Source organism: Excalfactoria chinensis, chromosome 2 (assembly GCF_039878825.1).
Source record: "Excalfactoria chinensis isolate bCotChi1 chromosome 2, bCotChi1.hap2, whole genome shotgun sequence".
Classification (NCBI taxonomy): domain Eukaryota; kingdom Metazoa; phylum Chordata; class Aves; order Galliformes; family Phasianidae; genus Excalfactoria; species Excalfactoria chinensis.
The window spans coordinates 31,427,211-31,450,143 of NC_092826.1; the positions used below are offsets into that span (position 1 = coordinate 31,427,211).

Consider the following 22,933-nt stretch of genomic DNA (forward strand, 5'->3'; position numbering starts at 1 on the left):
CCCCTTACTGCAAGAAAGACATTGAGGCCCTGGAACATGTTCAAAGCAGGGGTCTGGAGCATAAGCCATATGAGGAGAGGCTGAAGGAGCTGGGAATGTTCAGCTTGGAGAAGAGGAGGCTCAGGGGAGACTTTATTACTCTCTATAACTTCCTGAAGGGAGGTTGTAGTGAGCTGGGGGTTGTCCTCTTCTCTCGTGTCATTAGTGATAGGATTAGAGGGAATGGTTTCAAGCTACGGCAGGGGAGATTCAAGCTGGATATTAGGAAATATTACTTCTCAGAAAGGGTGGTGAGGCACTGGAATGGACTGTCCACTGAGGTGGTGGAGTCACCAACCCTGGGATGACTCGTTGTATTGAGGGACATGGTTTAGTGGGAACTATTGGTAATAGGTGAATGGTTGGACTGGATGATCTTTTAGGTCTTTTCCAACCTTGGTGATTCTATGAGTCTAATGGGAGGCTATTTTTGACCTAGCTTTTCCTTGTATGGCTCAGTTCACTGTATTCTTTGCCTCTGAAAAGCCAGTTTACTACACAGTCTCTTCATGCTAGTTTTTGTCCATCCAAGAATCTCTCATGTCTTCCAGTCTCACCGTTTAGTTCTCTGTTCATCTTATTCTCTGTTTTCATTCTTGTCCACATCCCATCCATATCCACACTTCACACTCAGCTGATTGTTTCTGGGTTCCGTGTGTGAAACACAGCTTCCTTCTCTTTAGCCAAGTTTGGATAGGTTACCACAGAGACAACAGAAGATACCTCCTGAAGATGACAACGAACAGCCTGCCAGATTCTATAATATGTTACTGTCAGTACTGCTTAATGGCTGTTTCCTCACAGTTTTGATAATATACTAGAATTAATCTTTTCCTCCAGCATCCTTGTCAGAAGTGATTGAATTGTTTCTGCAAAATTCTCAAAACCTCAAATTTTTATAAATGCTCGCCTAACTGGTGGAAGTCGTGGGCAATGGGAAAGCAGATTAATTATGGGATATTTGGGCCAGCTTTGAAACCACTTGGAATGGTTATCTTGACTGTATCCGGGCTCATGATGCTGGAGGCACAAGAATCCTGATTGGGAAGCAGTATTTGATGCCTGCTGAGAAGGTTACATAGGACACACCACGTCTTTCTCACACGAGTTTTCATGTGGAAATGTTCTGTTTCCTTTTTCCCCTCTCCCCAGGTAAGAAATTACACGGAATGTGCCTGTGTCCAAAGCCGCCAGGTTATCACCCCACCGACAGTGGGCCAGCGCAGTCAGCTCCGGCTGGTCATTGTCAAAACCTACCTGAATGAGAATGGCTATGCTGTTTCTGGGAAGTGTGATCGAACCTGCAACACACTTATCCCATTCCTGATATTTCTCTTCATAGTGACCCTTATAACAGCTTGTGCCCAGCCGTCAGCGATCATAGTGACACTCAGGTAGGAGCTATGATACAGGCTCATGTACGTATTTTTGTTGTGCTGTCACCAGTGTCTGTTTCAGAAGCATTTAGAATATTCACAGGATAGTGCACTTCGGGAAGCAAGAAATGTCCAACAATTTCTAGACCATATAGAGAGAGAACAAATGAAAACATACTACCTTGATATTCCACTATCATTTTGATACCTTGGACTGCATTCCTTCTCTGACTTTTCCACCTGCACAATGAGAACAATAATAAAACGTCACTATACCACAGTTATGGAAAGGTGAAATGCAACCAGTGAACATTAATACTGCAGAGAGCTTCATTCTTGTGAGATACATAAGGGAAATATTCAGCAGAATGTTGTAATGATCATCACAGATGATAATGCCTCCCTCCCCTTAGTCCATGGAACAGTGATGCCAACCATCCCAAACCACGTACTGTGCACAGCACGTTGGTCCAAGATTTGTGGCCCAACTCATTTCTCTGACTTTTCAGTTTCTGGCTGAGTGCTTGGCTTGAAAAGCTTGCCCATCTGACTGCAGTTTTTCTGCTTGTTCTTTATCTCATATTCCAGTGTCACAACAAGCTGCCTATCTGAATTTCAGATATCTTGGTTTAGATTTATGAAATAATTTTTAAAATCAGAACAAAATTTGTAATTTACTGAAGTTGTTTGTTGTGGCATTGTGAAATATCACTAGTCTGCATACAGTCTTTTGAAAGCTTGACTTTTTTTCTTTGAAACTATTGGAAGGAATCTCATATTACTTACGTTGAAATGGAAGAATGTTTAGATAGACTGGATGTTGGCAAAGATTTATTATCACTCAGAAAAAAAAGCCAGGAGGTAGAGTCAGAGCAGTCCACAATGACTATCTGCTGCTGACTATTTTTTAAAGGATTTTTCTTTTGTCTGCTAGGTCTGTGGAAGATGGGGAACGGCCCTTTGCACTAGGAATGCAGTTTGTTCTATTACGAACTCTTGGTAAGTTGTGTAGTTACTAAGCTTTCACAGAAATTATAGGATTTCCAAAAGGTTTGTGATGTTTGCCTTAAATCTAACATCAAAGTACTGAAATTCAATAAATATGCTACCAATGGCCTGACTAATTGCATCAAGAACTCAAAGTTAATAGCTTCTGAAAATGTTGTAACTGAGAATGTATTTAAAATATTTATATTTATTATTGACCTTCTGGAATGTTATTTTTGTCCCAGAAAGAGGTATTAGAACCAGTTTAAGTTTTATTTAAAAGCTGACCAGAAAAACGATTTGTCAAAATACCATCCCATCCTGACAAGATTCAGTTTTTGACAAACTAATATTTTCTTCTGACAACAATTGGTAATTTCCTGATCCAGTTAGATGACACAATAAGAACAACTTCGGTCTTCTAAATATTGTCCATAGCAGGATTGTGTCTGTGTCAGTCCTTCTCCTCTCCCACATATAATATTGCGTATTCAAGGACAGAAACAGGAGTTACTTGGAAAAGATGAAATGCCAGTGCTCATCCTCTTGAACTCCTAAAATACCATCTGGTCCTGGTGTTCAGCTACTACCAAATGTGAATAGAGCAAGCAATGACTATTCTAAGAGAGAACGAGAGGAAAAGCACAAGTGGCTGCATCTGGTCAGTAAGGCAACAGTTTTCTTTGAGGAAGGCTCTTTCTGACTCTTCTTAAAGGTGTCGTATTTCCAGGGAAAACAGAGCATTTAAGGGTCTGGCAGTTTTAGATGTTAAATTCTGTTTCTGAGGAAGATATCTTCAAAAGAGAGATTGAAACTCTAGTGGTCTTATCACTTCCATCCTTCTTTGGTAAGAGATACATTTTGTGATTTTTTGGTGGCTTTTTCTCCTTAATCTAAAGCAGCAATCTCTGCTATTTCCCAGCTTATGGGTAATGGATGTTCGACAAGTAACACTGTGGAGATAACGTATATATATATGTATATATATTTTTCCTGCTGATTTTATTTCCTGTAAGTTTCTCTGGGGGGCATATAGTTCATGAAGAGCTGGCTGAGCTCTACAGAGTGAAGCAGCAGCTACTGTAAGGTGTAGCTGCGCTGTCTTTAATGCTGTCACTTATGTGGTGTTCCTTAAGGGGTATAAGCAGTGGTGGTGGGAAGAATAGAGGAGTGGAAATCTCGGAACTTCTTGATCTACACCTGTTTGGCTTACATACATAGTTTCTTTGGAAGTCTTCCTCTATTTGCTAACACGTATTAATTCTGTTGCTATTTTTATTTCAGCTTACATTCCCACTCCAATTTATTTTGGGGCTGTTATTGATACCACGTGCATGCTTTGGCAACAGGATTGTGGTGTACAAGGATCTTGTTGGGAATACGACGTCACCTCATTTCGTTTTGTCTACTTTGGGTTGGCTGCTGCTCTCAAGTTTGTGGGATTCTTTTTTATTTTTCTGGCCTGGTACTCCATTAAGTGTAAAGAAGAGCAACTACAGAGACAGCGATGGAGGGCTTCGCCGGTGAACACTGTGAGTGAGATGGTTGGCCAAGCTGGACTTCAACAAAACTATGCACGGACTAGATCCTGCCCTACCTTCAGTTCTCGAGGAGACATTGGTATGGCACAGGGCATGAACTGCATAGCACAGACATACCCTGGCCCCTTTTCAGAAGCAATAAATTCCTCAAATGAAAATGCATTGGAAGAAGTCACTGCTGAAATATAGCCCCCTGGCTTGGTATTGTAATGTTTAGTTTTGTTGGTTGACTTAATTATGGCGCCTTGTAAAACACCTGTGCCTTCTATTTTTAATCTAAATGTAACACATGGTAAAACCAACAAAGCTTAATGCAAACAACCATAGTGTGTTCCTGAGGGCTGGATACCTCAAACCAACCCAAGTTCTTAATTCTCCCTTCCTGACAATGGAGTTTTAAAAATTGTGTTTGTAATTATTTCAGATGTGTCCATTAAATGTCCATGCTCTATCTAATATCAGTGTAAGGGTGAGGTACTATGAACAGCAGAAGTCAGTGGAAGAGTGACAAAAACTCACATTGTTACTGTCTAGATGTTACAAAAATGCTTAAATGTATCATCTTTCACATCTGCAAAGCATATTTTTAAGAGATGAGTAATTACTGTGAGTTCTGCTACAAAGCACAACTAAACTTGTTTAAACTATGCAACTTACTCGGATAATTGTATGTGCAACAAATTACGTTTAAAGTTTGCTTTTAAAGATGTTACTGCAACTCAGTTCCAAAGGGGCTATTTTCAGACATACAACGTTAAAATAAAAAAGAACGTAACACTTAAAGTACTGTTAATAACATGTTAAGCCATACGAAAGTTATGTATCAGGTGATGTTTGCAAATGTTGAGACAATATCTTTGTCCTGTCAAAATGTGCATTAACTTTCATTCGATAAGAAGCAGTCATTCTACACAAAGTTCACAGGCTAGGAGCTTATAACGCTTGGAGTAAAAAAAGCACTTAAGTATTAATCTGTGATAACATTAAGGTGTAGAAATCCTTTATGCATACCATGCCAGATGTATTTCTGTAATAATATAGGTCACCTGAGTAGCCCTTATTAGCACCAGATCCATTTATTTTATTTTTATTTTTTTTTTTCCTGAAAAAGAAAATAACCAGCTATGGCTCATAGGAAGTTCTTGGCTGTGCTTCAGAAGTGCGTGCCAGTGTAGTTCAGCTTTGGTGAGGAAACCTCAGGGGAGACCTGATGGCCTTGTTTTGCTTCTTACTGGCTGCTTGGAGCCAGGGTGGCACATCTCTCCACAAGACCTAGCAGAGAAACCTTCAAGTAGACTGTGAGCATGTGGGCTGTCCCCATGCTCAGCATGAGGCCTTCCTTTCAACTGCTGGCACCACTGTGGTGCTTCTCCCTGGTGCTTCTGCCCTGGTTCTGCCACTCCTGTTGCCTGCCTTGGAGCAGGCTGCTGGAACCACCCTGGAAGCTGTAGGTGTATGGTTTATCCCACACCTAAACAGCCTTCCTCAGCTTTGTTTAAAACTTTCTGTGAGAACAAAGGGTGAGTTGGCTCTTCTCAACACACTCAGGTAAGGGCTAAGAATATCAGTTGTCTGCAAGCAGGGACCCATGAGATGTGGTGTGGCCTTTACTTATTCCAAATTACTATGGTTTGTTTTCTCCCCTGCTCTTAGCATCTCATATATTGCTCTGGAGACTTTGTAGTGCCCTTCTTACATTGTACTACTGATGTCTCAAAAGGCAGGGAACAGTTTCAAGTGGACACCGGGAAATCAAAGCTGTATTTTGCCCTGCAGGGAAAGCCTTACTAGTTAAGGAAATAAGAAACATTAGAAGAACTCAGTGATGGGCAGACTTGGACTTTGCTATGTGCGTAGCCTGCATGAAATCAAATAGGAGAAAGCAGAACTTTGGGAATGTAAAAAGGATTTTCTTTCTAGTTTAATTTTTAATTTACAATTTGTAAGACGATTAAACATATATGGAACCAAATCTTCTTTCCCTTGAAATCAAAGGGAATACTCTCCTTGGCATCTGGATTTGCTTCTCCTTTGCCAATTGCCTTCCATCATTTCTTGTCTGTCTTTGATCAGCATGTGGCTTTACCCACTGGCTTGGTTCCTCTGCTAGAAATGTTGACTGCTTATTTCACAATGTCTCAGTCCATTTATGTGACTTGTTATTAATTCCATTTTCTGTGGCTGAAAAATACAGCATAGTGGAGTACTGTTACAATCACCTCCTGCTTTTCTGTATATACTAATAGCTTTTTGGATTCAAGCCTTAGATTTTTTTCTTTTTTTGTCTTATGCAGCTACTGGGCACGGTATATCTGCAGTCAGTTTGTGCCACCTGGGATTTTAGCTTCTATACTTCTCATCCCAAGGAATACATTTCCTTGTCTCAGAGGTACTGGGTACAATTTATTTTTTGACATAGGAGATCAGAATAGATGATAGAAATGCCGCCTCCTCCTACAATCTTGAGTGCTTCTTGCATCAAGAAATTCATGTCATGACAAAATTTGAGGCAGAGTAGTAGGACGAAGTATAATTGCAGCCCATCACCCATCCACTTTAATCACTCACCCATTTTAATCTGCATGGGATGAGGTGAAAAGAGACAATCTTCAAATACCTCAGAAACAGAGCATTTAGGGAATCATAAACGATATGATAAAGAGGTTGGAGATGAATCATCTGTCCTGATCTACTCTATTTCATGCCTTGTGTGCACATCTTTTCCATACAAATATCGAGTGAGAGCAGCTTAGGCTTGTAGGACTGTCAGGAGCTAACACAGATCATAAAGAATGAGGGTGATGTAAATGACACATCTGCAACTGCTGCAGCTTCTGAGCTGAATGCAAGGGAATTCAGAGCTTGTCAGAATTTCTGTTTTTTAGGAAATCCTGACACCTCAGCTTCTAAAACCATTTTTTAATGTCTGGGAAACTGGAACATTGAAGGAAAGACACACATTTCAGAAATACTGAAAAAGCTGTGTTTGCATAGCTTCTTGTAGCTTTTTAATTTTCATTTCAAAACTATATACTTCACTGAAACAAACCTAAATATTCAGTAGTAGTTTTTAATCTAAATGATTTTGTCAGTGTATTTCTACCAAATCATTTAATTAAATCAACATCCTCTGAGGGAAAGAAAACGCAGCCTCTGGCCAACTTATGATTTAGTCCTGAAGGAGGCTTTGTTATGAGCAAGCTGTAACAGTCTAAACTAAGCCAATAAAGGCACCCAGGGTAAAAACAGTAACTCACCAGAGAAGTCAATTTCAGCCTTGTCAACAGCAACAGAAATATGGACTGAAATCTGCTGAGCAAGAACTATTTTCTGAGGCTACCATTGCAGAAGGAAGCAGAGTTGCCAGAGAAGATGTATACAGAGATCTTAGTCACCATCAGTGTGTGGTGTGTGATTAAGAAAGGAAAAGCTTTACTTGTTATCCAGCAAGGGGGATCATGCTGTTTTCCTGTCATGAAACCATCTGACCATAAAATGTAAAATTCCAAAGTCATTTTGGGTTAAGTTGTTGTAAGTTCTACCGTCCTCCACTCTCCCTGCAAACACTTTAGTTTGGTTAACAGCAAACACAAGAACACGTAAAGCAGGAGTCCTGCCTTCCTGCACATTCACACAGTGCTATTGGTAGAATACTGAAGTCTTCTACCTACAGCTAATTAGCCAGGGCAAACAGGGAGCAATGACGCCTAGAGTTCAACTGCAAGTCCCCAGAGAGCCATGATATCATAAGGATAGCCTGGTGTTCTCTTGCTCAAGATATTCCTGGTTCAGAATAAGGGATGTGAGAGAAGTGGTCCCAGTGCAGAGACATGACTGAACAGATCATCATTTCTTATCTAAGGCCTCTCATTTCTCTCTCTTTCCTCAAAAATGAGGAAGATGTTAGAAAAGGAGTAATGATAGCCTCAGGTGTATATGAGTATGGCTTATGAACCACTCTGTTCATAGTGAGTGATTCATACAGATTCCAGCGGATGTAGGCATGGCTGCAATAACTGGAGAGTGATGTTCTGATTTCCAGTGCTAGGCAAAGCCATGCATTCTTTTAGTCCTCTTCTCATAAGCATACTGAATGTAATATGGTATAATTTGGAACCGGTAGCATTTTATATATTTTCAGTACAGTGTAAGCAGCTACAAAAAAAAAATAAGTTAAATATTCTGATGCAATTTAATTGGAAGCTTCTGATTCTCTGTCTGGTCACTGTATCTTAAAAATGCATCTAATAATTTGCTGTTCTTCAGAACATGCAGTTAGGTGAAATAAGGGTACAGATCTCCTCATGGGTGTTAGAAATGCAAGTTTGAAAGCCCTTAAATTAATCAGAAACACTTGACTGTAGTGTTTTCAAAAGTATGTTTGCTCTTTTAAAAAATATAGCTCATAAATTCATAGCATAGCCATTCATTATGGCTCTGCTCCAGCAAAGCACTTAAATACATGCCTAAATTTATATACTTAAGTGATGCACTTAAAAATAATGCATGTACACAGGCACTGGCCTGAATTCCACATGCATTCAGAAAGAAGTTCTCTTACCCAAGGAGTAATTTCCACGCTAAGTTGTTTTTTACCCATGGATTCAGTGATCATCACTGGAAGAGCGCAAAACGGCAGTCAAGTACTTCCCCATGGCATTGTGGATACTTCTATATCTGGCAATGGAGGATTGCCTTTTTTTCTTTCTTTTTTTTCTTTTTTTTCTTTTTTTCTTTTCTTTCTTTTTTTTTAATTTTTTTTTTTAATTTTATTTTTTTTTAAATAAAAGACATGTGTGCCTCCGGTGGCGCAGCGGTAGAATTCCCGTTTGCAACACCAGGGGGCCCGGGTTCGAATCCCCTCCTGTGGAGCAGGGGGTAGAAGTGCCGCTCTGCTACACAGAGGGCTCGAATCCTGGGAGTTGGACTCGATGATCTCTAAGGTCCCTTCCAACTTGCACAATACTATGATACTATGATACTATGATGTGGTTTCCATGTAGCTCCATGTAGCAATGCTTAGCATTACAAACTGTAAAATTTTTACTAGAATTCTTTCCAAGAATTCTTAATTCTGTGTGAAAGTGTGATTGCATAGTGAGGGACATTACTATTCTGCTTAGGGAAGCAGAAGGCACTTCAAGCACGTATGCAAGCAGACAGTAGTTGTCTAGTTCCAGCCGGAGTCATCTCATCACCATGGCTGATGGCATCCAACGTCACCTCATCCAGCCAGAGATAGCGGGTGCCTGATCATCTCAGTTGTTTCCACATTCAAAATATTTCGTGGACTTGCTCAAATATATATGCTATATTTAATTCATAAAGCACACCATTCACGTATTTCATGAATTTTTGGATGAAAATTTGGGTATTTTGTGTGGATACAGAATAAATAAGGGCATAGTTCTGACCTTAAAGCCCATGAAATCATTTGTAATGCTGTAGATTTGGACTGTGCCCTTCCACAGGATTTGAACCTAGAGGTCTGAATAACATTTGGACCTCACTGCTTTATGGAACTCCAGTGAGCATGACTGAGGAGAGAGGTCGGCACCTTCTGTACCATTCTTGCAGGTTCTTCCCAAATCGCCTGAATTTTTGCTGCCTTACTTCTCTTTCTGTGTGTATAATACCACTGCTCTTCATGTTATATTGACAAAAAACTGATGATAAATTGGTCCAAAGTGTCTTATTGCTATTTTGGAGCGAGATTCTTATCCTCAACAGCCTGATAATAAAGCCGAAGAACTGGGCCCGTCCCTTATGTTGGACATTAACAAGCTGATGCTTTAACAACTGTAGGTGAACTAAGTGACATAAAGTGCTTGTTTAGCTTTTATACTCTAGTCACTGGTTAGTACTACTGTTTTTGTAGATCAAAGACAAAATATTCCCTTAAGAAGTTTATCTTTGTCTTTTTTCTCAATAACTTCTCTTTTATAACAGCATAAGAAATGTCATGCTGTACTATCTGTGTTCCCACAGCTGAAGCCATCCAGCTGTGTCTGCTTTCCAGGGGTTTAAAACACCTAGAAACAGAATTGCACCAGTCTGAATTGGCAGAGCTTTGAACAGTGCTTGCTGGTTGTATATTTAACCCGTGGTAATGCATTTCAGATTCTTCACATGCTGGACTTGATTTCTGAGATATTTTCATCCTTTAGAGCATTTAGAAGATGGACAGTTGATGTCACGATGCTAGATTAATTATTTGGTATAGAATTAGGGTTTTTATTTATCTTTTTCTTATGTAACTTTTAAAAAATGTCTAATAATTGAAAAAAGGTTAAATGTAAGCATTTTCATTGAGTTAAAATAGAGAGCCTTCAGTGTGGGGACATGTTATGGCCAGAGTTCATGTGATTCTTCGTCCTTATTTTGTTACACTAATGTGTACACTACATGTTGTTAACACTAATACACGCTATTATGTGGCCAAAGCTTTGAAAGTATACCTAGTCCTCAGGAAGGAGTTTTTCCCTATCCTTTCCACAGAGTGTATAACATAAAGTAAGGATGACAACTAACAAGATCCAAATCCAATATCCATACCCACATGTAGTTAATGTCTGTAGTTTTTAGCACAAGTTCATGAGTGTCCTGTCCTTCAGATAAGCATCTTTAATTTAATCCAGCCATTCAAACACAGATCTAGCTCTGCAGGTACCAAGTACGTAGGCCACTCTAAAAGTCATGCCTCCTATTTGTTTGCATGGAAATTACAGCAGATATAAAATGTCACCACCATTAGCTATGCGATTTCATCAGTGATGAGCAAGAGCCTTCATGCCACGCTCATAATAATCTGCACCAGCAGAGACAACCACCACGGTGGTCAGCAAGGCTGCAGTGTACCACCCACAACTACACTGTGCTCTTATCCACTGATTGGTCTCCATAAATGTTCAGCAAGCATTGATCATTGTCAGTGGGTGCCATTTTTTCCACATGAAGGAATAAAATTTCACACTATTGCTCCATATCCACTTCCATGTCAGACGCCATTTTGTCAGACTGCCCCTCTGCTGCCATCTGTCACATGGCAACCACATGTAATGGAATATCGGTGGCAAGTTTCAGCTTCTGCTACTGTACCAGTCACCATCAGCCCCTGACACCAACATAATAAAATAGGAGGTATTACTTTTGAAGCAACCCTCATAGCTCCAAACTGTGCTTGGTTTTGACTTTTATAAGATAGAATAAATGTTTATTTGTTCATGTTCCATTTCACTCTTTTCCATTTCCATATGTTTTCTATTTCAAGTTAGCTGTCACAACGTTATCCTGTAAAGAATTTTATTCATGATATAGAATAGCTGAAAAGCTGTGGAATTCATGAAGGGCTACAAAAGGCATTCAAGGTATTGTTCAGCTCAAGGAAGAGCAACCTTGATAATCTTTGGACAAAAGGCTGAACAACATTATGGTGCTAACAGCTATGTATTCACTATGACTTCATTAACAGGTTCAAGGCATGCCAATGATACAACAGCATGTGTTTTTGTTATTTAAGTCTGGAGCTTCTCCAGCAAAGTCAGTGTTCATAGTTACTAGTGAGCCAATTCCTGTCTAGCTCTTCTGTCCTTTCAGGAGGGAGTATAGGATTTGGCCCAGCACTAGCAGCTAAAGTAGAACTTATATAGACCATACAAATCTGTAGGATTTATTCATCCTTCTGTAGAATGTTACTTTCTTTGGTGGCTTTGATTAAGCAGAGACTGAAAATAAACTCTATAGGAATGACAGGAAGTGATGGCACCCCTTAACCAAGCAACATTACTAAGAGTTAGAATTAAATCGAGGATTTAGATCTGAGATATTGATGTTCTTTCATGAAATATCAGAAAGAGGGGGGTCAAATAGGAACAAGTTCTAGCTCCAGCAATGGAAAAAGCCAAATCTGGCCAACTTTCAATAAAGCTAGGATGTACAACCCAGATTTTTGGTGTTTGACTTTTTAAGACAACATTTTGCCTTTCCATTGGAACTGAAAGTTAACTCTTTATGTTACCATACCTGGACTGCTCACTAAGAGGAGGCATGTGTATCCTACATGGCATGATGTGGTACTCCTCAGAAATTTTACCTCTTTAACAAAGGTACTTTTGAAAACAGGAAGGGAGATGTCAATGCAAAAAGTTGGACAAAATACTTCAAAACAGTTTCTGTACAAAGAACAACAAAAACAAACGTGGAGCCACTGTGATCCATGTGTCAGTGAAGGCGTTCCTCCTAACAGACCTGCTCTGTTCCCCACTTGAACAAATGGGAGTTTTGCCCTTGGCTGCAGTGCATACCTCTACCAAATGATTTAAGCAGCAAGAAAATAATCTGGGTAGCGTGGTAAGAGCATGGAGTGGGCACATTGCCTGTAACTGTTCTGTTTTTTAATTAAAACAAACCACCTCATTATTAAGCAAATGTGTAGAGTATTAAGGACATTTGTAGAGTATGTCTGACCGTATGAGTGTGTGGGTGCTGTGCTGTGGTAAAAAGAGACTAATTGGTTTATGCATTATTTTGCATACTTTAGGGATTTTTAATTGATATTTATTTCTCAGCAGAGCTTAGAAGAATTTCAAAGCTGTGTAACACATTGTTTCATGAAATCTATTGTCGGCATCTGTTGTAAACATGTGTTTACAAAACAAACTCTTGAATACTTGATATTGGAAAATAAAAAGTAGCATATCAAATGTGTTTTATTTCTGATGAGAAAAAAAAGAACAAAACCAAAAGGGAACCTGGATCGGTGTGCAGTCAGTCTGGATCAGGTGATGACATATTCAGTTTTTTAGTGCTCAGTCAGACCAAAACCAAACCTTCCCACTAAATTCTGTGAGCACCAAATCACAGCAAGGTATCGATTGTGAAGAAATAAACTGTAAAATTTCATCATCATCTCTAGTGGTAAATCTGATTTATACTGGTTACATGCTAAGAAAAACAAATTTGTTTGGAGTTAATATTGGCAGAGTTAGATAAATACATAGGATATAACTCTGTGTGCATCCACGCTGCTCAATAATGGGCTGGGGCATGAACCCAAGGACAGGGTTCTTGATGTCTGTGCTGTGCAGTGCTTATTTCACTCCATGGCTCTGATTTGGTCCACACCAAGCCATTTCCATGTGGTTTGTGATGTAGGGCTATGCCACAGGGAGATAAGTGCTGCACAACATGGATGCGGCCCACCCGGTCTAACAGTGTGCATGTAGCCAGTTCACTCCGTTGAGTCTTGGAGCTTTCTCTTACAGTCTGGGCTCACTTCTTTTATGTAAAAGCAAAGATATATACATATATATATATATACATATGTGTATATATATATATAATATATTCCACAGATGGAAACCCTGTGGTGTGCCCAGCCCCTTGCGAGTTGGAGCCCTCAGGAGGTTCAGTCAGTGCACTACCATTGGGGAGGAACTGCTTCATGAACGGGTTGGCGGACAAGCCAGGGAGCCTTGGCCCTGTCTGACTGCTGAACTCTCACTAAGAATTCTTCATTTTCATTTTCCAAAAGATAAAACCAGATTAAAAAGCATCTTGCAGAATGAACGTCTCCATTGCCCAACACCAGAGCTGTTAAATGAAGGAGTGGGCTGTGGATAAGGCTGCCGATAGTTTTCTGGCACGCAGAGGCTATTGCTGCTGGTTTGAAACCGAACAAATGAGCAACCTGTGAGGGAGGGGCTGCGGGCCCTGCAAGCGGAGCCGGGGCACAGGAAAGGCATGCTGTGCAGCTCTGCACTGACACCTGCTGCCTGAGTGGGGGGGAACCCACAGCAGCTCCACGTGGTTCAGGCTGAAATCAGATTAAGGCATTTGTTTTCTTCCCTAGCCTGCTATTCTCCAGCACCTGTAAGAGGTTCCTGACAGTCACACCATGTGTTGCTCAGTGCTTGACTGTCTCAGCTGTGGGATAAGAAGTACCGTACAGGAAGAAATGTAGACTTCACTGGGACAGCCACAGCCTGTCTAACAAGTTGATTAAGACATCCACTTAGGGATGTGTTACCTTTTGAAACTCTTTGGGCTGGTTTTATAGTTGATACTTGTTTCCAAAGAGCAAGGACCAGAGTGCAGTCCGCTCTATACCTCTAAGCTCCAGGGAGTCTCTTTTTTTTCCCAACACATTACTATAGGAGAGCTGCAAAGAGGCTCCCACATAAACTATCTGATAGTTTGGAAGGCAAGATGCTGTTTTGAAAGAAGGAAGGTCAATCACTTTCACACTGAAGAGGATTCAAAGTCACATATTTCATATCTCTAGAGCTGTCTATCCAGCACTGCCATGATAGATTTTTAAGCACTCAGGTTAACCACTGGTCCTCTCTCATAATTCCCAAATACAACCTCTGTAACTTCAAGTCTGAAGGAACAGAGGTGTCCAATCACTGTGTAAATGAAAGAAGAGGTCAAGAATTGCAGCCTTAGAGACAGATTTAAGCTTAAGCAGCTAATTGTATTCACATGCCACTGAGGACTCACAGGGCACGTGAAAGACAACCTTTACCTTGTAGCCTTCATTATTCTTTGTAGTCTCCTGTGTGAGGAGACGCTCATCCTCACAACAGATCTGTGGTCCATTCTCAGAGGTCCAGTCCCTGTGCTGTGCCCAGCCTGTCACACCTTGCTGCTGCAGGGAGAGCTCCGCAGGGAGGGATCAAGGGATGGCATGATGGGACATTGCTTTACTCCTGTGAACTGCAGTTTTTGCCTTGACTTCAGGGAAGAAAGGATCGGATGAATTGGGTTTTAATACAATGAATCACAGCAGGTCTTAAAGAAAAAAATATATATATTATTCACAATCTCCAGGAATAATTTATAACTAACAGAATATAATGTGTTATTTCATTACCCATTGCTTTCAGTGTGGATGGATTCATAAAGCCCAAAACATTAACATATTTTAAAGTAAATCTGGATTGCTTGGAAAGCTGGATCATCTGGACTTCTCTGAAGCAGGTAAAGTAAAACACTTTTTATTTCAAGAAATATTGCTTCTAGACTTTCCCGAAGCCAGAATTGTTCTATAAAAGTATCACAGAAGTATTATACAAGTTTTAAAAACACAGCTGGTATCCTAGTAACTTGAAACCTATGTACAAATGATAGCATCGTTCATGACCATAAATACGCTTCTTCTATCAATCAGCCCGTGACACATACATCAGACAAAGAGCTAGTTGATTTTAACATATGTACAGAGTCCATCAAAAAGACCGCTTCTTAAAATTATTCAAATCCTACTAAAACAATCTTGTTTTTAAAAAAAAGTTTCAACTGAAAGTACAATGCGATGAACGTAAGTTTAACTTGCAGTGCTTGCAATAGCCCCAAAACACTCACTACACTAAATAAGACGGAACAGATAGGAAACACTCCCAAGAATCGGATGCTGTGGAATTACTTCTGTTTGAGGTAATTCTCGTTTGGCGGTGTTGTGCTAATTACTTAGAATTTATTAAAAAACAAAAAAAGATAGTTTCTAGTAGTACAGATTTTCAAAGTTTTTTGTGTTTTTTTGTGTTTTTGTGTGTTTTTTTGTTATACTTTATAAAATTTAAAGTTTGCTAAAGTTCAAGAAAAAACTTCAGAGCAATACAACAACAAAAACTATCTAAGCTACTACTTTTTACCCCGTGTGCATCTAGAATAATGTAAATCTAACATGATTTTATCATTCCCTTTAATGACTGTTCAAAACAACAACACAAATTTGAGTCTCAAAATGAAAAGAATGCTTTCAAGGTATCATTCAGGCTAATAAAAATCAGATCTTGTGACAGAAGTATATATAAATCAACGTAAGCCTTTCTACCAGTATCAGATAAAAAGAAAAGTAAAAAAAAAAAACAAAACACCTCATGTAATTTTAATACTGACAATGTCATATATAGGGAAACAATCCAATTTAAACAAATCCTCCTCTAGTTAACAAGTATTAGCCATACCTTTCTGAGAGCAAATTTAATTAAATCGAAGTAACAAAAACATGCAATATTTTTGCTAAAATGATATTCAATCTGTTTCCACAATCCATGCTGGTTATCTCTTTCCTGTCAATCTATTTATTGGTTTCACAATTACATTAGTCAACGAACAAACTAAGAACAGGTAAGTTATTAGATTCATAAATGGTATGGCATACAGATTTTAAAAGTGCAATGTCGTTTTACTCGGAAGTGTGGCATTAGGAATTTCCAGTGGTTAAAATAATTTATCACAAACACATTCTGCAGACTGATTGGGTGGACAGAAACATTCATTCATGGTGGGATCATCTGGAAATAGAGAAAGTCACTTGAACATCCTTGTCAAAGAAATTTTAGCTTATAGAGAATGTGCTGCTGCATTAGAAAGTTAACACTTTTTCTTTCCATTAAAAGCTGGGAATCTTGCTTTCCAGTGTAGCGAATCACTGTGAAAGTATGTATGTGTGCGTGTGAATAAAATACACACAGACAAATACTGAACTGGTCTTAATTTAGCTGCAAATTGTATCTACAGTCAACATGGAATGTCAGTTGTCATGATTGCCTTTATTAGTCTGCTAATAAGGAAAAGGAGAATGTATTTAATGATCTGCAACTTGATCTAACCCACAGAGAGTGGAGATGAGGCACTGCCTTCTATGTTTAGGACTTGTGAAGTTTCCCCTCTAAGACTCTGTTCTGTTTTTTCCAAAAATGTCCTTGTTTTCTGGGTACTGATGGATGAATCTCTAATGGATACATTTACAGCCTGATGAACAACAGGTTGATCGGACCTCACAGGAAGATACATTTGATCTCCAAATATGTCTCTCATAGCATCAGTGTCCTGATGAGTGTCTTTTTGAGGAATGCTGATGGGCTGTAGCATGAAACCATGCCGGGATTCCAACTGTATCAAACCATTTCCACTGAAATCCATATCAAAACGTTCTGATTCTTTATCCTCCATCCATTTTTCAGCTTGATTATTTCTCCAGTGTGCATCATTCAAACTACTTTTTTCAGGAATATCATTGTTTAATTCAAGTTTCCTCTCCTGACTTAAATTCATGGTGCTCAAAGCTAGGGCTGCAAAGTCTGTTGGCACAATAAGCTCCAATTCTTCTCCAGTCAGGCCACTTGCCTCTTCTGCAGAAGACATTTCTGCTGAGGTTGATGTAGATGATTCGTCTCCATCCCTGTTGCTTTGAGCAGTGTTAGCCTTGTCTGTTTTATTTTGCTGGTAGTAACTGTTCAGCAGTGCAAACATTCTATCTACATCCTTCAAGTAATTAGTCCAGTCAGCCAGACTAAGTCTATAGTTGTATCTGTGTTCATATACACTTTCATTCACTCTGTACAAGTTCTCCAGTCCTTGCCAGTTGACATCACCAGTGAAACTGGGCAGGTTAGCCTTCCCATCCATCCCATAACTGTCCTCTGTTAAAAGAAAGAATAAAGCCTCATGGTGAACAACAGCTTAAAGGTGTGAGCAAAGCTGTTGTGTACGTTTCTCCTCCCATTTCCTTGAAAGCACCACTATGCATAGCATATGTATCTCAAACTGGAAGATGCTCCACATCTTTAGTCATCTTGCTAATGATTGTGGCCTCAGGTGATTCACAGCTCCCACAGAACACACAGAAGTGAAACCCCTGTATTCTGCTGCATCCTTCGACTAAGTAAAACAGGGCAGAATCTGCCCTAATGGGGTTTTGCGATGGCATTTAAAGATAGACCTTCCCTACAGTATTTCAAGGCAAGTCAGAAAAAAAATCATGATGGGGGTCTGATTCTGCTCCCATCAAAGTCAGACCATTTTCCTTATTTGGGAACACCTGAGCCTTTGCAAATATTATACAATGTAAAATGAAATATATTTTTTAAAGCCAGTACAAAAAATAGTCTTTCCAACAGAATTATGTTCCTGTTTTGTATCTTAGGCTGTCTTGGCAAATTGTTAGTAAATTCCCTACCACAGGAAACAACACAAGCTTTTTTTTGCATCTGGTAGAGCAGCTATGGAAGAGGGCCTCACTTGGCATGGCCATGAGCACCATATACATAAATTAGATTATGAATAATTTGTTTCCCAAAACAACAACAACAAAAAAATACTGCAGAGGTTTCAAGAAATTAATCTTACTGTTCTAGTGTTCAGAAGAATAAAAGGCTCTAGGAATGATCGTAGAAAATGATGTACTTTTGAGGAATTTAATTAACTACACCACAAATACTACAAATCTTCTGTTATTATTTGAATTGATGATAATTTCATACATCTCTCTATCTATCTATCTATCTATCTATCTATCTATCTATCTATCTATCTATCTATCTATCTATCTATCTAATTTGCCAAATATGAGCCTGTATAGGAAAACAAATTTCTACAAGAACAGTCAGTAATTAAAGTGGTTTTGATATATTATGGTAGAAACCGAAACTTAGAGCACTGCCATTTGATCATTAACAAGTTTGCATATGAACCAGGGCAGTGTGGAGAAAATCAGAGGCCAGGATGTTGGCTTTTGGCCTAGGAGAATCTCTGCTGCCAGTCCAAGGGTGGCTGTGTGAACAGGTGGGACATTTGGGGGCTGGTAAGGAGGAGCTGCTGTTCCCCATGAGCCTCAGTAGCAGAGTGTTGGAGCTGTGCTGCAGATAAGTTGGATTGGCAGAGAGCTTGTTGCATTTCTACAAAGTAGCTTAAAGACTGAGGCCATCACACTGATTCTAATCTCTTCCCCCCTAAACACCGCATTTTTTTCTGCAGTCTCAGTTTCACCACTGATGATTGAGGAGTCTCACAGCTGAGAAGGCACTGGAAATTGTTCCATAAACTTCATGTCCATAAGAAAAAAATAACTTGTTTAAACACATGGAAAAGAGGTAACTTGTATTCATAAATGTTAAACAAATAGGAAAGCTAAATCTTAAAGATCCTAGAGCTGACTGTACACTGGTTGACTGTGCAAGTCATCTCACAGTTTAATTCCACAACTTAGCAGTAAGCATGATGTTTCCCACTGAAATCAAAGTATATAGGAGGGAATGGAGAGGAGAGAAAAGGTTTTCTCCTGTAAGAAATCCCATTACAAAAAGGTCTGAAACAGAAAAGTGGAGATGAGTTGCATTTGAATAACAGCATGTCAGTGGTTTCCTACCAATATATGGGAATCACTCACTTATGTCACAGACCCTAATGATATAAAAAGTGTTGCTAACAGCTCATAATAAAATATCTTCAGTTTTTTTTTTGTTTTTTGTTTTTTTTAAATTAAGTGTTATCTAAACTCTAAACTTCACTGACCAATTATTATGCTTCAGAGTCTCACGATGCTATCATCTGTGGCTGTGTCATCTCCAAACCTGTTCAAGATGTGGCTGCATCTCCTCCTAAACTAAAGGCCAGTAGGTACAATCTGTGGTAGCTTTGAAAATCCACAGACAAGGAGAAAAGAGGAGATCGTAATTCCTACATCCTATAATTAACTACATATGCAGAGTCATGTTCTGTCTGTTCAAGGACACAAGTGACACATGTTCTTCCATGCAGAAGCTTTCTCCCTTTGTATTAAACAAATGGTGGTATACTGATTGTTTCCATACAGGTCTGTTGTCCCAGTATTGTACTTGCAAAACTTGTTGTGCTGTACTAACTCAGGGCATTTTAAACAGGAAACAGATCTAAGTGGAGAATGGGGAGACTGATAAACATTTTTTGTTCATTTTAAAAAGATATGTTTTAGAAAAAAAGGAAATAAAAGAATCCCACCAGTACAGAGTTGAACCCAGGCATCCTTGTGTGCTGAGAAGCTGGCTGTCTGGAATGAAGGAATGCTACACAGAACAATATCACTGATGTTTTACTATACTGTTTATCCCAGTAGCATAACCTTAATTGACTTGGTATCAGAAGTTGAAATATTTTCATTAACACACTGTGTAATGATGTATAGCTTAAAGATTAAGCCTGGGCGCTCTATCTCATGTGATCCTACAATTCAAAAATGACAATTCTGTTATATTTGTAGTTAAGATTAGGAATATTTACAAGAAGATCTTCTAATGAAAGACTTAAATCATAATTACAGGGATTACTCTCTACTGTTGCAGTAACCAGCTCCCATCAGGTTGTAATAAGCAATGTAAACCACTGAAATATAACCAAACAAAAGATTATCATTTTCCTACACAAGTCAGAAAATACAAAATTGACTGCATGGAAAAAATAGCTGATTAATTTGAAGGTCAACAAAATATTGAAGTCCATTATCTTAATTGTTCCCTGGCTGCTGGGAACAGTGACAAGGCTCTTCTCAGAAGGCTGAAGAAAAGTTTTCCATAGACTTCTATATTCCTTGGGCTTTATACTTACACCCCGGGCACGCTATGTATATTAGGAACAACTCCACCAAAGCAGAAGGAGATGAAAATGTATAAGACTGATATATAGGGAGGAGATATCAAGTCTAAATATGACAACCCTCTAATCTTTTTCCCCTTAACAAAAACATTGCTTGCTGAACAGTTAAGGTCAGTTAAAGCCTCATGAGTCTTTTGCTTTATGTCTGGTTCCTCACCCAGGAAGAGGAGATAGCTGGGCTCAGCATGATAAACATGTAGGTACTGTAAGAATACTTGTCTTGCATACCTCAGGTTCAAGCATTAGGAATAAGACATCTCCTCCATTGCCCTTCCTGAGTTCAAATATGGCAATCTTTTAAGAATATTTGGTCTCACGTGTCAGATCTGGCCTGAAAGCATTGTTCCCCCTGCCCAAAGGAGCCTCATCTTTATGCCTTGCTCACATTGATCTGGATGCTGCACATGTGTTGATCAAAATGAGCACTCTTTTGCTTAAAGCAACATCTGTTAAAATTTTCTAAAGCCAGTGAGAAGATTTCACTGTAGGTTTTTTTTTTTTTTTTTTTTTGGTAGGTTTGATTAAGCGCCTTGCACACATCATGTATTTCAGGAAGCTTTTTAAGCACAGTTGTTTTTCACTTAAAAAGCAGCTGTAAAGACTTCCTAAATAAAAACAGAAAGAAAAAAAAATGCAGCAACAGGAAAACAACCCAAAAGAGGTTATTCTTTTTGTGTCATTTTTCCTGCTTAAATATCTGAAGGAACACAAGCATGGAATACGAGCCGTATGAAGTCTTGCTGTGACAATGAGCTACGTTAAATGCAGAATGGTAGGTCTAAAAAACAATGGCCAAGTTCAGTGTAAAGTAGTTAAAAAATGCATGCATCAAAAGATATTTTGTGTGCAAGATGGCAGGATACAGACATTAGTTGAAATGGACTGGAATCATGCAATTATTTGGAAAGAAGCTGCTGAGGAGAATAAAAAAGTGTGGATACCTGTGTGGATCATAGCTTCCTCCATCTTTATTTCCTGATATAGGAAAATACAAGAGTAACTTTTGTTAGTGTTTAGAACTTGTAAAACCATTCACAATGTAGTTTTCCATGCACAGCATCTAATTCCTAAAAAGAAACGTTCTGTGTTAAATAAAGACAGAGCTGCAGTCCAACAAAGATTTCCTGGAAGTTTTATATAAAAGGAATGAAAAACCACTGTTTTTCAAAAATAATAAAACCCCCAAATGATTAAAAAAGAGAAACATTCATAGCTGAAGAAAGAGACACAAAGATGCACAACATAAAATACGTAGAAGGGAATACTCCTGTAATAAAAAATTTAAAAAATCACAGTTTTAAACAACCAAACTTAAGTGCAGTGAATTCCAGACTTATGAAGTATAAGCACCACCTATCCTCGTATTCAGAGTCACTTGCAGAGAAATGCTGCTTTGCTCATAAACAAAGGGGAATACGGATGATAAGAAATGTTTATTCTCAGTTGTGGTATAGTGCCTGAGGTTGTTCATACAGGTAGATGGCAATCAGAAATAATACAGGATTTAATACCTCATCTGCTACTGTAAGGTAAAACCTAACCAAGCAATCCCTGCAACAGAGAAAGGATCTATGGCTCTGAAATAAAAAAGATCTGCATATGCTTTTTACTGCTTAACGCAAATAACATGATGGACTTCCCGCAGAATTTCTGTCAACTGCTGTTTGTTGTCATTGTCTGTCCAGAATAACTTGTGCAAACTCGCTAAGAAGCATTTGGATCATTCCACCTTATTAAGAGCAACACTTAAGAAAATCACACCTTAAGGATACAATTAAGGAGATGACAATAGCCTAATAAAATGGAAATAAATACTCTTTTCCATTTTTCTTGTACCTGTTTCAAGTCCCTTAGGCCTCGGATTGCACTGCTTATAACCTTGACAACTTCGCAATTCCATTAACTGTACATGTAATTGATTTAAAATGCCTCTTTCCACTGTATGTACAGTATTCGTCAGCTGAGAAAAAGGGAAACAGAGAGAAAAAATACTTACTAACAGAAATAATAATAATAATAATAATAATACAACAGCAAAAGGCAACTAGAGGAGTTTAGCCTGCAATATTTTGAAGCAGGGGAAGGGATTTACCTGATAGGGGTCAGTGTTCATATCAAAGTATTCCAAGAAGCCAGTTGCAAATTCACAAAAGAGGAAATTGTGGGTGTCATTCACTGTTCGCAAACACCAGTAAGTGTTGTTATTTGAGCTTGTGCAAGCACAGAAAGATCCCACTGTAAGTAATGATAGAAGTTGTTAGTTTAGGTGAAAAATCATAGGCTTGTTTCTTATACTAGTGAAATTTCTGTAGATCTTCATGTTCTTATATTCTAGATCATTTAAAAGAAAAAAAACGTTTCATATTTGAACAACATTAGATTCTCATCTAGAACAGGTCAAATGCTGCTAACTGGCAAATTTATCACACAAATTTCTCAAATATATAGACAAATAGAGCAGAAGATAGTAAGTAACATAGTTACTAGGGCATATTCTGTTCTGACTGATATACAGCTTTTGGGATTGTGCAGAATTCAGACCTTATAAAACAACACCATAAACCCTGATCCTTA

At 38.8% G+C, this 22,933-nt stretch overlaps 2 protein-coding genes across 12 annotated transcripts in view; one reads left to right on the forward strand and one right to left on the reverse strand.

Moving 5' to 3' along the window:
• SLCO5A1 (solute carrier organic anion transporter family member 5A1) overlaps positions 1-8,104 on the forward strand; it is a 67,996-nt gene extending 59,892 nt beyond the window's left edge. For both annotated transcript variants that reach the window (XM_072328661.1, XM_072328660.1), the window contains 3 exons: positions 1,192-1,433; positions 2,350-2,414; positions 3,687-8,104. In XM_072328661.1, the coding sequence (XP_072184762.1) occupies positions 1,192-1,433; positions 2,350-2,414; positions 3,687-4,132 (753 nt within the window). In that variant the 3' untranslated portion in view covers positions 4,133-8,104. The remainder of the gene's footprint in view (positions 1-1,191; positions 1,434-2,349; positions 2,415-3,686) is intronic.
• Positions 8,105-14,735: 6,631 nt separating this feature from the next.
• Positions 14,736-22,933, reverse strand: part of SULF1 (sulfatase 1) — a 126,327-nt gene continuing 118,129 nt past the window's right edge. For 9 of the 10 annotated variants that reach the window (XM_072330090.1, XM_072330088.1, XM_072330087.1 and 6 more), the window contains 4 exons: positions 22,452-22,594; positions 22,196-22,319; positions 21,301-21,334; positions 14,736-17,373 (listed from right to left, as the gene is read on the reverse strand). In XM_072330090.1, coding sequence (XP_072186191.1) covers positions 17,343-17,373; positions 21,301-21,334; positions 22,196-22,319; positions 22,452-22,594 — 332 coding nt within the window. In that variant the 3' untranslated portion in view covers positions 14,736-17,342. The remainder of the gene's footprint in view (positions 17,374-21,300; positions 21,335-22,195; positions 22,320-22,451; positions 22,595-22,933) is intronic. The other variant, XM_072330098.1, reaches the window with a different exon arrangement.